This window comes from Pterocles gutturalis, unplaced genomic scaffold (genome assembly GCF_000699245.1).
Source record: "Pterocles gutturalis isolate BGI_N339 unplaced genomic scaffold, ASM69924v1 scaffold12019, whole genome shotgun sequence".
NCBI classification, from domain to species: Eukaryota; Metazoa; Chordata; class Aves; order Pterocliformes; family Pteroclidae; genus Pterocles; species Pterocles gutturalis.
This window is the reverse complement of record NW_010133509.1, coordinates 1-16,076: the sequence shown is the minus strand read 5'-3', so window position 1 is coordinate 16,076 and position 16,076 is coordinate 1. Positions and strand designations below refer to the sequence as shown.

The following is a 16,076-nucleotide window of genomic DNA, read 5'->3' as shown; positions in this document are numbered from 1 at the left end:
CTCTAATATTGTAGTCACTATTACTCGATGACTCAGATACAATTATTTTTTAATAAACTCATTTGACCTACTTTCAAAAGAAGGCAAATTTTCTATGGGACTAATCTTTAATCGACACCCCCAAGAGTAAAATGAGTAACCATTTTCTTGACGTTTGGCCTGATTGAGCATTTGTTCTATTTTGGCGCAGACAGAGCTTTCCATAATGACCACTTTGTGGGATGCTATCATCTCCTCGATCTTGTGTAGTTTGTATTTTCGGAATCTTTTTGATCTTTCTGACTGAAAATGTAATGGTAGCATGCCTATATCACTGTGACTTGAAACTACTGGATGTGTAACTCCACTTATTTCTTTCCCAAGTGTAAGAACTTCTTTATACACATGCAATTCCCAAATAAAACAGCTATTCTGTCCTCCTTGTTTAAGGCACACACTCAATTATATAGTGCTTAATTTCTGGAATTCTACTATTTGGGGAAATTACTATTCTGTCAACATTCTCTTTTACTGCTTGTCATTGATACATGTCTCTTTTTTGTTCTGTTTTAACTTTTCCAGTTGATATATATGCATTTGGATTACCTCTGACTTTTTAGGCACTACTTAAGTTTTTACTTACACAGATTTTTCTACTAAGGTGGAAATACAATCTCTGTGGTCACACACTTCCTGGTTTTGATTTGGCGGGTAAGTAACAAAATACCAATCAACTTGCATCATGATATTTTCAACCTGAAACCAATAAATCCTGGAAATTTTACACTGAGAACAGCATGGATAATGAAAAAGGTTCCCTCAAGTACCATTTCCAGTTTTAAGTGGATTTACTTCAGCATTGTTCAGCTTGCTTTCTGGTTCACATTCAGCAAGATTTTAGGAAGTATAGTGACAGAATATCCTAAAAAAAAAAAAAAATCATTCTGTTGTTGGTATTAGTGACATATGAAGAAAAGGAATTCTGTTTTTTCAAACACACTTATGGCAGAAATGCAAGTTTAAGAGGGTGGTTTCTCTGAAATATAGGTAGATATAATATCTATTTATCTATACAGCCAACTATTTTGTTGCTTAATTTACAACTAAAATTACAGAAATCTATGTTGAGTATTAGCAATATCATATTCAGTAACTGAACACAATGGAAGTTCATAGATGCAAACTACAGAATAAACATTCACATTCATTATTATCCATGGCAAACTACTGAATCAGGAAAAAAACTGAGGAATATCATTATGTGTGCTTAAACGACATGTTAGCAAACAAAACATCTTGCCAATGGCACATTTTGAAACAGAACCAGTATCCTGATTCACAGTCTCCTGTGACAGCCAACAGACAAAGCTGCTACTAAAATGTTCAAGGCCTTTATTTACGTAATTGTACTTATAGTATTATTGGGCATTAGCTCAAAATGATTATGCAGAAGATTATTGCTTATGTCCCCAAATTATCATTTGCTCAGGAAAGGTGTGTAGAGCATAGGAGAACTTTGTGTGACTATGCACCTCCTCCTATAAATGTCTACATTTTAGTTGCAACACAATACACCACCACATAAGCATAATTAAGGTGAAGCACTGAATGATGTGTCTCAGAATGGAGACAAAAGTACTTCCTGAGAAATCCCTTTATAGACTCAGGTAGGAGTCTGACTTCACAGACTTAAGAGCTTTGTGCCTTGCAGGCTGGCCAGAATGTACAATGACTGTTCCATTTAATTTCATTTTGTTTCATTTAATTTCATTTAATTTCATCCTTCTCTTTATTAAATTAGTTTATACGTATATATTTTCCCAACAGATATAAAGATAGAAGAGGCAAAATATATTTTTTAATAATTCCTGTAGTGAGCTTGAGTACATGCATTTTTTTATTTTAAATAAAACAAGTATCTGGAAAATAAATTGTTTTAGGTCAATAAGGTAAATTAATACCAGAACTCAGTTATTAAAAAATGTTCAGTATAAGAATCCTTTTCTTTTACTATTACTAACTGTTTCATCAGGAAAAAAAAAAAACTCGAAAACAGGTTCTCTTACAAGATTTATCAAAATGGTCTCCTGAAATGTTTTCTCACCAAAAATTCTCGCCAAGTCATAAACTATACACAGTCTGTCTTTAAAATTTAAAAAATTAGCTCAAGGAGCATGGCTCTAGTGTTGTTTTTCGCTTTACAGTTTTCTATGGCATGATTTATTTTGTTTGATAGTATTCTGTTATGTACATATGACAGATGAACTGTGCATACTTTCATGTACTACTTTAAACATTTTAAAACATGGAAGGTACTAAATTGCAATATACAATTGAAATACCCCCAAACCGACCTGGTAGACTCAGGGCTACTTGTCATACAAGGTGTTAAGTAGACCTCACTAGGGGTTTTGAAGCCATTGACTGATGATGCTGCAAGAAGCTCAGACATAAGGTAATTGCTTCTCTCTTTTTTTTAATATATATCAGCAATTACGTGTTAACTAATGTACCAGTAATAATCTATCCTTTTCTCTCAGACTTAATGTGACCAGGTATTATCCTGTACAAGATTCTTTTTGCTCTTAAAGGTTGCAAATTTGCTTTGTGTCAAACTGAGATCCTTGTTCTTTTCTGCTAGTATACTGTGGTCTGTATGAGTCCCTATTAAGTTCGCTATTATTAGGGGATGTTAGTACTATGTCTAAGAGAAGGGCATACTAGAACAAAATAAATTAATCCCTTAGAAAATGTTAGTAGCAGTGTCCACTGCATAATTTCACTTCACACACAACCAAAGTCTATGTGAACTGTGCAATGAAGAGGTCACCATGGGAAAAGTAAGACTGGAGAACTATAAGGTGGGTTTCACCTGTCAGGTGGATTCCTCTCTTTGGAGAAGAGAATGACATTCAGTACAAATGGGGCTTTTTGTCCTCCTTCTATAGTCTGAGAATACTTTCTAGAAACATTAAGAGAACAGCAGAATGAGATTGACAAGGTTTTCCATAACACAGGAACCAGAAAACATCAGTTTATTCAGTGGCATTTCCTTATTCTTTTCCTTTCATAGAATCATAGGATCACAGAATGGTTTGGTTGGAAAGGACCTTTAAAGATCATCTAGCCCAAACCCCCTGACATGGGCAAGGACATCTTCCACTAGATCAGGTTCCTCAAAGCCCCATCCAGCCTGACTTTGAATACTTCCAAGAATGGGGCATCCACAACTTCCCTGGGCAGCAACCTGTTCCAGTGTCTTGCCATCAGCATTGCAAAAATTTTATTTCTTACGTTTAATTTAAACCTACCTTCTTTCAGTTTAAACCTATTGCCTCTTGTCCTGTCACTACAGGCCCTGGTAAAAAGTCTTTCTCCATCTTTCTTATAAGTCCCCTTTGTATATCGAAAGGCTACAAAAAGGTCTCCCCAGAGCCTTCTCTGAACAACTACAACTCTCTCAGCCTGTCTTCATAGGAGAACTGTTCCATCCCTCTGATAATTTTTCTGGCCCTCCTCTGGACCTGCTCTAACAGATCCATGTCTTTCTGGTACTGTGGACCCCAGAGCTGGACACAGTACTCCAGGAGGGGTCTCAGAAGAGTTGAGTATTGGGGGAGAATCACCTCCCTCGACCTGCTGGTCACACTTCTTTTTAGTGGCCCAGGATACAACTGGCTGCACATTGCCAGCTCATGTCCAATTTTTTGTCCACCAGGTACCCCAAGTCCTTCTCTGCTGGGCAGCCCTCAATCAACTCATTCCCCAGCCTGTATTAATACTTGGGGTTGCCCTAACCCAGATGCAGGACCTTGCACTTGGCTTTATTGAAATTCATGAGGTTCACATGGGCCCACTCATCAAGGCTGTGAAGGTCCCTCTAGATGGCATCCTGTCCCTCAAGCTTGTCAACCGCACCACTTGGCTTGGTGTTGTCAGCAAACCTGCTGAGGGTGCACTCAGTCCCACTGTCCATGTTTATGATGATGATACTAAAAACTATTGGTTCCCAGTATGGAATCTTGAGGGACATCACTTTTTACTGGCTTCTACTTGGACACTGAGTCATTGAGCGTAACTCTTTGGATGTGGCCATCCAGCCACTTCCTTATTCATCCAACAGTCCATCTATCAAACCCATATCTCTCCAATTTCCCAGGTAGAAAATTGTGGGGTCCATATCAAAGGCCTTACAGAAGTCTAGATAGATTACATCCATAGCTATTCCCTTGTCTACTGATGCAGTTACTCCATTGGAGGAGGTCACTAGATTGGTTAGGCAACTAATAATAGCAGAGCAAGGAATATGCACTGAGTATATCAGACAGCTCCTTTTATAGACGGAATGGGGAGAAACTGAACCTTCAGGCAGAGGCCTACCCAGGTGAAGAACATTGCTTCTTTCCAGAATCCTTAATAATTTGCATTGGTATTACCTTGCATTGATGGATCTGATGATGATAGCAATGCTAAAAAACACATTCACATCTCAGTCATTATGCTGGCTAACCTTTGTTCCTACTGAAATCCTTATTCTCTCTTTCAGTATAGTTAAGCAGTCCTTTTATCATTATTGTTTAAAAAAAAAAAAGGCTTAATTATTATCTTTTGAAAGGACACCTTTGAAAAGACACTTATTCCCACCCTCTGAACAGATGTTTCACCTGCTGCATCAATTACTCATTTATTGGTTAATGGTTTAGGTTTACAAGCAAAAATGGATGTGTTCTTGCTGAACCTATATTAAGATTAACCACTCTGATGATATTAAGCTTCAATTTCCTCTTCTCTTTGTCCACCACAACTCCTGCATCCCATGCAATTTGAACTATTTTCCAGGGCCTGAAACCACACAGTCACCTATTCCCCTAATCCACTTCTAAACTTCCCTGTGACTCCTGTGAGTTCAAGGACACACTTTCACCCATGGTGTCCCATCTGTCTAAAACTTATTTCCTCTTCGCCCTAAGCCACTGAATCATTTCTTTAAATCTCACCTTAAAACCTCCCTACTCTTTTTAACCTATGATTCACAACCTCTGGAAAACATTTTTGTGATACCCTTTATGAAACATGCACGGTAAAAAGGAAATTTATTGTAGTCTTGTTGAAGCAAGCTATACTTGAGCTACTAATGTGACTGTGGATTAAGGGTCCTATAGGGTCCACTCAAGACAGATTGACTCTTGCAGAATCTATTGAAGTCTGAGTATTTACATCTACTCACTTGAAAACCTCATAGCTACACCTTTGCAGGCTTATAGGCTGTTGTCTTTCCTCTTGCCTGTGAACTCATAACTTTACTCCTGATGTCAGATGACATCGCTGAGTTTTGCCTGGCTTCAACAAGGTGCCTATTTTGGGCCCAGCAGAACTGAAGAAAAGGATGCAATTCCCTTATCTCTCCCTCCAGTGACCGGTACCATCTCCCCTATCCTGACTTCAGACACTCTCCAAAGAGAGCAGCAGTAGAAATGAAAAAATCACAGCACTCTGGTGTTGATCCAACTAAATGGAGGATAAAAGTTAAATTGTTTCATTATCTAAGCAGTCTGTGATAGATGGCAGATTCAGGTGTCTATTATAAAATCCAAGCAAGACAAACAATTTAGACCAGTTCCATCCAATTCCATGACAGGATGCAGGCAGGTAAATTCACAAAGGCAGATGAGCTACACAATGAGGGTGAGGGGGAGCTCTAAGAAAAGATATGTGTGAAAATTAGTAGGATGGTGTGGTACAAACAGTATAATACAGAAATTTATGTGAATGGTACCTGTGTATAAGGCTGGTATTCCTCCCCATTCAGAGTGCACTCATCATTGTAGCAGGTAATTTTTTTTTTTTGAAATGGCCACCTAAATCTTGCTTTTTGTTTATCTCAGCTAAGTATTTTATGTTCATGCTCATTTTTAAGCCTTGGAATAGTCTTGAGATGGAGATTTTTGCTCTTTTTATTTAACTGACACTTGCTTGATTTTATTTTTTTTTTTTTTTGTAATGTATTTTCAAGCCTTTTGTACTGGTCAAAGCACTAGAAATGTAAGAAGAATATTCCAGTTCACATTCATGATTCCCAGATTTGTGACTAAATATTGAAGGCTCGCAATATATTTTTCAATGTTGACAATACATGTTTTGGAATATATTAAATTGTGTGCATACATAAACACATTATACCTGTGGACACACATCTTCTGCATATAGGAAACCACAGAGATAGAAACACAGACACAGATGCTAATGTATTACTGTTAGCTTTACTCTACTGCAATATGGATGGTAGCACAGGGGCACAAGCTAAACCTTCCTGTCTCCTGAGTGATTACTGGTATATGTGGGAACGGTATAAGAGGAAATGGACTTTGCAGAAGTGGGTACATATTCAGCGGAGGTATTTTCATCTGATGTGAAAATACGGTTCTGTACAGGCAAATCTTTTTGACTGCTGTCAGTCTCTGAAAAGTATACAAGCTTTAACTGAATTAGCAGTCAATTTCAATATAGTTATGCAAATCTATTTCTAACAAAAAGTGTTCTGAATTATGGCTTTCAGGTTTGTTATTCTGTCTTTATAGACCTACAAATGAGAAAAAAAAAACAAAAAAGAACGCCAAAAAACCCAACCCAGAGTATGAAATTATTATTTAATTAATACTGTACTGTACCAGAGAGTACAGCAACACTGGTGCTTAAGGAAAAGAAGTGGATTAAAAACATAAAGGTACAAATCCTTACTTTTATTCTGGAGCCCTCAATCTGTAACCATCAAACATGTATTTCTGATCATATTCTCACACTTCATTTTCTACCTTGACTATAATTTCTAGGAGGGATATATATAATAGATAGGCACTGCAGCCATGACACTTAATAATAATGAGTAACTATAATAAATCATGGATCTGCTGGGGAGGTCCAGTGTATCCAGGAAAGTTACGGCTAGCATTTATTCTAGCTCTACATCCCTGTAATTCTGAGGACGCCATAATTTTCAAACTGATTTCACTTCTTGAAAATTCATATTGTCATGTAGTTTGTGACCATATTGACTTTCAACTTTTGTAGGTTATTACCACTTCTCTCAAAAAAGACAGCTACCAGTGTCTCAAAAGCATAAGTAAATGCAAAGTATTACAGAAGAAGAAAGTTAAACCAAGATAAGATTTCTATTTGACTTTAAGCAACAGATTTTAGAACACTTTTTTTTTTTTTTTTTCACCATGTGCATCAAAATAAGTAAATAAATTAAATACTCACTCCTGTTACGTAACGAGGTCTATACTGGATGGTTCCAAATAAGCCAAGTATGACTATAATAATGTGTACAAAATTTGCCAGGATGGGTGCCCACTGATAACCAAGGAAGTCAAATATCTGCCTCTCAAGCACAGAAACCTATGATTAAGAAACAAAAGCATAATAGATTAGAACAGCCAGAAAGCATCTATTAGGGCATTCCCCCTTCCCATACCCAAGATAACTGCCCCAAGTTAAAAAAAATACTTCTGTCAGCAGTAAAATAAAATGAGTTTGCAATGTTTCACCTGCTCATTTTAATGAAATCCGCATTTCTCACTGACAGTTTACTGAGCCCTATCAGACAGCTAAAATATTAATGTGGACAATTCTACTGAGATACTAAACTGTTCACTAAAATGCTATGTTTGCAGGAGAAGAAACACAAATCATTTTGTTATGTACACGAGCAAATGCTATAATGTTCTAGGGTATTAGTGCTGAAAATAAGTGCAGGCTTATGACATCTTTTCATCTACTTTGCTTCCACTCACAAAGACCATCCTTCAGTCTAGTTCTGTCTTTTAACTTCCATTTTTTCCTTATCTTTTCATTTTTTTCTCTTCCGTCTATCCCCAGATATCCTGTCAGTGGGCCCAAACGCATGCAACTTTTTGACCTGTTTCTACTCATAATGACTCTTGATTACCTACTCCCACTGTTACAAATATCGGCTGAATTTTAAGCTGTTACCTAAGACTCTAGATATGTAGTTTTAAAAAGTGAATTAAGGGACAATCTTGGGCTGTTGATGACTGTTTTCAAGCAATAATATTCCAAGCAGATAGATCAGAAAGTAGAAAAACTGCATTTCTGACAATATCAGTAGAAATAATTTCAGAATTAAAATACCAGGTGTCCCTTAATTGGTGTTCAGACATTATATCAAAATGTAGCACTGCACCCCAACCAATAGGCAGAATGGCATATTTTGATAAAAATAATATTTATGTGAATATTAGAAGGTAATGTAATGGTATAGTGAATTTAAACAGAATGGGTAAGGAGTTTCTTTGACACCATTCCAACAATTTCACTAACTGGAATGGGGAACAGATGAGTTTCATGAAAATGTGAATTATAAAAATAAAATAAAAATAATAATAATAATGACAACACCAGCAAAACCAACACCACACACACAAAAGAAAGAAAGAAAAAGCAAGTTGTTTCCTTATAAAGTTTCATTAAATGACAGGTGACTGTTTACTCAGTTTATACTATGCTGTAGATTGATTGGATTAGGTGTATCTGCCAGACACTCCATTCATCTAAAAAATAACACCTTTTGAGATCAAGTACTAAATGAATAATTAACTACTGTTCACCACTGTTCTTTCATGATGTATCTATGGGTGAGTTTTTCATTCTGCAGTCTACTACCACATCAACACTTTCTTGTAGAAATTAAGTAAGAAAACTTGCCATTAAAAAGTCTATACTTACACCAGCTTTGCAAACGTAGAGTGTTAATTATATAGTACTTACTGGAATATGTTGAACTTTAAGATAGAGATTCCCAAAATAACTCTGGGGAAGTTTGTCAACCATATGATTTTGAATTTGAAAGTTCAGGGTTTCATGTTAATCACTGAATTCCTCTATACAACAAAGACTCCCTTCACACAATGCATACATCTTATAGTCACTCTTGGTATTTTGTCTAGCATTTTATTTTACACATTTATTGACAGAAAGAGATTCTGGTCTTACATCATCCAAGATCTCAATGAACTGATCTGTGCTATCTTACAACTCTCCCTAGCAAAGCAGCATCATAGAAGAATTCCCAGAACCCCACTGATGGCGAAAATATGATGGAGAGAGGAAAAGAAGGTCAAGCTGTATTAGGAACTTCATGAAATCTCAGACTCCCTGTGCTTCCAAGTTTATCATTAAGAAATATTTTCTTGACTACTGACATAGTCATTTATATAAAAAAGACCAACACGTGGCATAAAGCAGTGTTATGCAGGTCTGTGTGAAGTCTATTACGGGTATCAGCAAAAGACCTGCTACACCTAAAGTCCTGCTAAACAGGTAGCAAAGGGAAAATGCTCACAGAAAATGCACAGAGCTCCTATTTTCATCATCTGAACAAAGAATAAATGACAACAGCAAAGTAGTATCAAAAAGAGTCTAGAACGTACAAGCTTCAAGTACAGAAATGGTAGGGATTCAGCAAGCAAAAAAAGTACAAGGGATGACACAAATCATTCAACCAGTAGGAAATCATACAGTTAAGTATGCCAATTATAGAAGAAAATTGCAGCATGGTAGTTAATTATATAAAAAATTAGAAAACATAATATTTTTTTCTGCTGCAACTTTAGGTTAAAAGGAAACTGCACTATCATCCATCAAGCATGTTTTGTTTTGTTTTGTTTTAGTTATTTTGGTGAAAACCACAGTAGTTCCACCCAGCTTGTTTATGGGGCTGTGCTGGATAAATGACTATTCAGTGTGAACATTCACTTCCCATATACCAATGGTTTTTTTTTTTTTTTTGATGACTAGCAATTTCTTCAATACTAAGCAACCACTCCCTCAGACTTTGTGGCCATGTTGAAACTTCAGGCGGTGGGACCTATCGGAAAACATGGCATACAAGCCAGTGTATAAATATCAGTTGTGCAGAACAAGGGGATGAGTCGGCACCACCTCTGTCCCTGTGTATCTACCTCTCGTTTGCCATGGGCAGACTTGCTATTAGACTTTCTCCTGTCACTCCAAGAAATCAGCTCTGTGTGGGAACTGCTGGATATGTGAAATGACAGTGTTCTGGTAGGCTGTGCAGAGATAAAATGCTGCAGAAATGCAGCTGCTGTTCCTTAGAAGATCAGACTACCGCAGGAACGTGCATAGCAGATTTATCAAATGGAAAAATAGGACAGAACTAGATCTTTATTCCCACTTCCTGAAGAGATAAAAGTGGAGAGAAAACAAAAACAACCCACAAACAAACAGAAAAACAATATGGACTTACTACATGCAGTTACTCAAAAAAAAATCACATTGGGTCTGTGTTTCTAAAAGGGGAAAAAGTGAAAAGTAGGACAAAATGCTGACAAAATCTATTAAAAACAGTATTATGCAGCTTCCTCCTCTTCCACAGATGCCACAATCATATGGGATTTCCTTACATAGAAAGAGAAAATATAGACCTGATTTTGAAAGATTTTTTCCTTTACTTTAAAAACTGAAGATTTTTAGTTAAACAACTGAATTTCTTTCTCCAAATCATATGTACCAGCTTCAAATATTTAATGATGTTTCAAGGACATTACAGAGAGAAAAGGTCTGACAAAGAAATACTAATCTTTAGGAACAGATAAAGAATTTTCTGTTTTCTTTCTTCTTCTGGAAACAAGAGTTTAAAATGAGAACAGGAAAAAGGAAAAACTGAAGTTTCAGATAAAAAAGTACACTATGGTAAGAAAACAAAAATATGCTTCAGTTCGAGTCCATTTTAATAATGCAATTAAACCAAAATGCAGGGCTATGGAGAGTCAGTTCCTAATGTTAGAAAACAAACATCTACCACATCATCTTCTTAGGCTTCCAAATAAATAAAATATCATACAGATATTATCTTATATAATCACTGATAAAATTATAGAAGAGTTAAGTGTAATTACAGTGAACCATTTTTACTAATGTATTATTTTTTCCAGACTTCTTATAACTGTTTTAAAAATAAATACCAAATAAAATCAGCCTGTATATTGTCAAGTTGGAATAGCTCAAACTATTTCCACATTCTTGTCAGAGGCTGGTAGTTAATAGGTTAAGAGTGTTACTGACCTTCAGGGATCTAAGAATTGAATTTCTAGAGGATAAAGAAAACCATTTTGAAATTATTCGTAAAGTATATAATTGGACTAAAATCTCAGACAGGAACCACAAAGGAGAAACCAGTCAAAAGATGATTTATAACACAAACTCCAAAATGGAAAATGACAAAGTGCCTTTCCTCAGAAAGCTCCTTGAGAAGAAACTCAACCATGACTACTTCACAACGATACAGAATCAAAACTTTACATTGATACAAATTAAAGTGCACACAGGCACATGCATACAAGTTGGTACATACAGCCCCTGCCAACCAGGGCCTTTGGACAGCACACACAACACAAAGGCACCCAGTAAGCTGGGGCCTAGGACAGGGTCACACTCAACTGATAGTCTCACCAGCTGAGTCATGGTAAAAGGCTCTCAGTTCACTCCAAAGGAAGAAGAGCTTAAACCACAGTGAAGGAGAATTAAGTAACCGTGCTTTATATCATGAGTGGTGCAGGCTAAGAATGAGCTACAGAGATTAATCTCTAATCACTAATTCATTAAATCCCCTCAGCCCAATTGTGTTGCATCAGATGCCCACAGTTTCTAACAATTTGCTTGTGTTTTTAAGTTAGACATATAGTTTTTTACTTACTCTCAGTTCTTGATTTTATGACTTAGAAAGGTTAAAAGAGCCCAACAAACACAAGTACTTTGGGCCTGTGGCTTATGAAAGAATTCTAATGCTAAAGTCTACCTGCATCACATACAATATCCCCAGCTAACCCTCCTCCAGCACTTTCATCATATTGATGCAGAATACATATATTTGTGTCATTCCTTAGAGAGGTTAATTTAATTTTTCATCAAAATTTCAGACAGTATCCTGAGACAGAGAGCCCAGTTACTCAATGAATTCTCCACAGTTATCCATCAGAAAAACAGAATAATATTTTGAAAGTCAAATCCATACAAAATACACCTACACATCTGCAAGTGTGCATGTGTGTGTGAGTCAAGTCCTTTACTGCATGACAGCAGGGAAAGAAAAAGAGATCTGAATTTTTTTTTTTTTTTGTAAGAAGAAAGGCAAAACTAAAATGAATTCCTGTGAAGAGCTGTGGGCACAGTGGTGTTCTCAGCACATCTAATAAAAACCATCACAAGCACAAGTAATTCAAGTTAAAATCAAGAAGGAATTAATTTCTACTTGTCCACTGGTTTCTCAAAGGAATCACACGTATAATACTAAGTCCCTGTCCTTAATCCGTTTGATGCTGCTGAGAGAAGGAATAGGCCTTCACCGCACTTGGTAGGAAGGTAATCACAGTTTTTAAAAATCCTGTGTAAGACCACATCCCTGCATCATACTGTGTACAAGTGGATTTCTGCTGTGACCTACTAAGGACAACAGGACTCTCCACAGGTACAGAGTATATTTTAAGTCTCGGCTGCTGCCTTCTCTAACTGAACACAATAATAATAAAAAACTGGTAAATACAAGCTTTCTACAGTCATTTTTTTGTTACACAGTAATGAGAAGCGGAGCTGTTATCTAAATAACACTTCAGTTATTATTACTCATGACAAGAAAATAAGAAAGATTCTGGGTAAAGCTGAGCTGGTGAAGCTGACAGTTTAAATAAAAGTAATTTACTGTGCACTGAACATATCTTCAGGGTATTATATTAATGATTTATAAATATTTAGGCTCTACCATACATATATTGAGACCCACAGAGTCAAGCAATAACAAAATCAAAACCCTGTCTTCCAAGTACGTCCCTGAAAGAATCACCTCCTGTGTGAGCAGGCAGAAAAAAAGAGGAAATTACTGGCAAATGCTTGATCAACAAGTTCCATTTTTGAAAACTACTTTCTCCACACAAGCTATGAAACAATAATATCTATGAAAGAGATAAATGATGTGAAAAAAAAAAAGGGGGGGGGGGGGGGGAAGTCCCTAATTTTACACTGAATGATTTGGTATTTTTAATCCTGCTTCCCAAAATTATTTTTCAAATAACCTCATAGGATCCATATTGCTAGAATTATGATTAAAAATAAATTAGTGCTGCATTTAAGACGTAACATTTTGAAACCTGGAGCAAACACTTGCATTCATGGCAACATTTTATACAGGTACACAGAGGTGTAGAGATAATTGTGTCTCAGATGTCTATAGTCTGTTGGGGTTTTTTACTGTGCAAGACCAAACTCACCTTTGCTAATAACTTAACAACTAAAATTCTGAATTAGTGAGTTATAGTAGATTTTAATATTCTTGAAACCAGAAGAGCATTTCAGTTCATTCATCTTCAGAGCAAAGTTTTATGGGTCTTAAGGTCATGCTACAACTTAGATCACAAATTTTTACATCATGTTACAGCAAATTTTTTTGTGTGTGTGCATGTGTGTATGTTTTAAGACTACAGAGTTTCTTCTTTCTGGAAGGCCAACAGTAGCAAGATTTAGTTATGTATCAGAATTACATATTTTTGCATGCCTGCAAGAAAATTTGAAAAATCAATCTCATTTAAACTTTTCTACCCATGAGGCTAAATATCATGAAGTTATGATTTCAGCTACAGGATGAACTTGTGTCCTGGGTTAACCATTTACTGGAGGCAGTGCTCTGCATCGTTAGCTTCGTACGACCACCTGGTACAAAGTCAGGTAGGTCATGAGCATGGTCTTGGGCTTGACGCCTATTTTGCTTATGTCAAAGGTCTGCAGAGACAGGCTAGCTGTGACTGTGGCTAAAGGAGGGATCACGATAGATGGGTTAGTAACCACTGGTGGGAATAGGTTTAAACACCACCAACATGGTCAACCCCATCGTCTCCTGTTCTGCCACTGATAATGGGACGATCAAGACTGACCTCTCAGGGGTTCCCTTGCACCTCTCTGCCCTAGTCCTATTCTTCTTTCTCCCTCTCTCCTTCACATCCTTCTGCTAGTAAGAACATCAAAGCTCTGGCTCCCACACCTCATCTTTAAAGTGACAAAATTAAATTTTACTGACACTACTGAGAAGCTCTGAGACAGTTCTGAGCATAAAAAAACTTTTATTAATTAAGCTTTAATAATATTTTATAACTGCATAATCTGAATTTGCCTGCAGTAAAGCCTGAAGGCAAAATCAAGCATGCAGAGAGCATTCAGAGAGATTAGCCTTATCTAATACTTTCACATTGTTTCTGTCTTTATGGAAGAATTTGACAATAAAACAGGTCTCACTTTCATTCATAAAGATACAACTAGTTTCTACACAGTGATTCAAATTACAGTATATTACATTTGTAAAGTCAACAAAGATGTGATAATGCTGTTTTGGAGCTGACAAGAGGATGTAACTAGGTTATCTTAACTTGACGTAGTGAAACTCTTCTGTATATGTTTCCTCAACCAAAACCAGAATGTGGCCTGATAAACTCATTAGCCAAATAATTTTGAGTAGTATTGGCCGGGATCACTCACTTCTCATCAGGACTGAGTCTTGTGATAATAAGAACCGGGCGTATCAGAGGACTATATCATGTGAAGACAGTCGCTCTAGAGTCACTATGGTGGTTTTACTTGAATTCAGACATATAAGAGTGTCCAAGAAGCAAGAGAGAGAATGACAACTAGCCCATGCCAGAACTGTAAGGCACAGAGGGCTCCTTGCTTTGTAGGCTTTGTAGTCACTCATTCCAGAACTAAACCTGGATAAGCAGGATGTTGACTTTGTCTGACCTTACAGAAATCTCCCTTTTAAGATGTTCCTGCTGGAATATTAATTATTCTTATAGAGAATATGTGGAGAATCTACTATGTTATCATGCTTTGGCATTACATGAAAACCAACATTTAAACTATGTAGACCACTTTATAGAAGAGAGGTAATTGACATCAGTTATAGTCAGAAAAATTTGTAGCTGCTAAACTCTGCTTATTACCTGTGTATAAAGCCATTAGTGCTTAGGGAACTCCAAGTAGTGCTGAAGGCAGCAATGCATCTTATCTGCAACATGGCTGCCTTAAGAGTCAGAGATGTCATCTGCTCTCTGCAGAGTCCCATGGACAAGCACAAGGTTTCAGATCGCATCTTCCAGATGCGCAGTGACCCAGGTCCAGCATCTTTAAATTCAACCACATCTGGGGAACAACAATTGTTGTGTATAACCCAACTCCACAAACAAAAATTTCCATTCCATGAGTGAAGCAGTGAAGTTTTTTGGTTTTTTTTTTTTTTTTTTGGGTAAATAAAATGGAGTATTCTTATAGGCTAGCTCATGATTGCTGATCAAAGTCAAGAATAATTAATTAGAGCTGCCCAATTTGCAGCAATTTTAAATATTTCACCATTTGTATTTAATCTGTTTTGGAACATGACTATAGGAAAAAAGGCAGCATATGAAACACTCTATGTTGTCATAGTCAGAGGAAAACACTAGGTCATTGGGCAATTGGGGTAGGGGTCCCCATTCCAAGCCCTGTGGACAGCTAGAGTGAGTCAGTTGGACACAGCCTTCAAAAAAGATCCCATTAAACATTTCAAGGAAAACACAAAGTTTTTTTTCTGGTTTTACGAAACAGTATATTTAAGTGAGTGGGACTCTTAAGATTTCTGTTTGAAAGAAATACAAGACCCATCACCTGCCCCTGGAAAGCACAGCCTCTGTAATAAGCAGTACAGACTACTGTCTCATTCTCCTGCCTCTTACAACATTAAAGCTATAATAAAATTAAAAGGCAAACTGGCCATTTCTGTTCCCTAGCCCTGATGACAAATGTAACAAATAAAACCTTAGTCTGTAACGACTAATGTATTAATACTGTAGGCTGATATCTTTTTAGTATGCCAATTCACATATGCATACAAAGATCTCCTTCTCTTAAGTATATTGTTTTTCGAAATATTATCTTTTTACTTCACATCTTATCAACCTACAAGGTAACAAATAGTTAAAAACAGAGTACTATAATAATGTTCTGGCCCAAGAGACAGAATCATAGAATCATTAAGGCTGGAA

General features: G+C 36.6%; 1 protein-coding gene across 1 annotated transcript in view; it reads right to left on the bottom strand.

Moving 5' to 3' along the window:
* The window catches only part of LOC104467482 (sodium/potassium-transporting ATPase subunit beta-1-interacting protein 2-like), a gene marked incomplete at both ends in the record, with an annotated part of 52,647 nt that extends 37,449 nt beyond the window's left edge, over window positions 1–15,198 (bottom strand). Inside the window, 3 exon segments of the mRNA XM_010081269.1 lie at window positions 7,240–7,377; window positions 10,594–10,616; window positions 15,138–15,198. Coding sequence (XP_010079571.1) covers window positions 7,240–7,377; window positions 10,594–10,616; window positions 15,138–15,198 — 222 coding nt within the window.
* Between the last annotated feature and the right edge of the window lie 878 nt (window positions 15,199–16,076).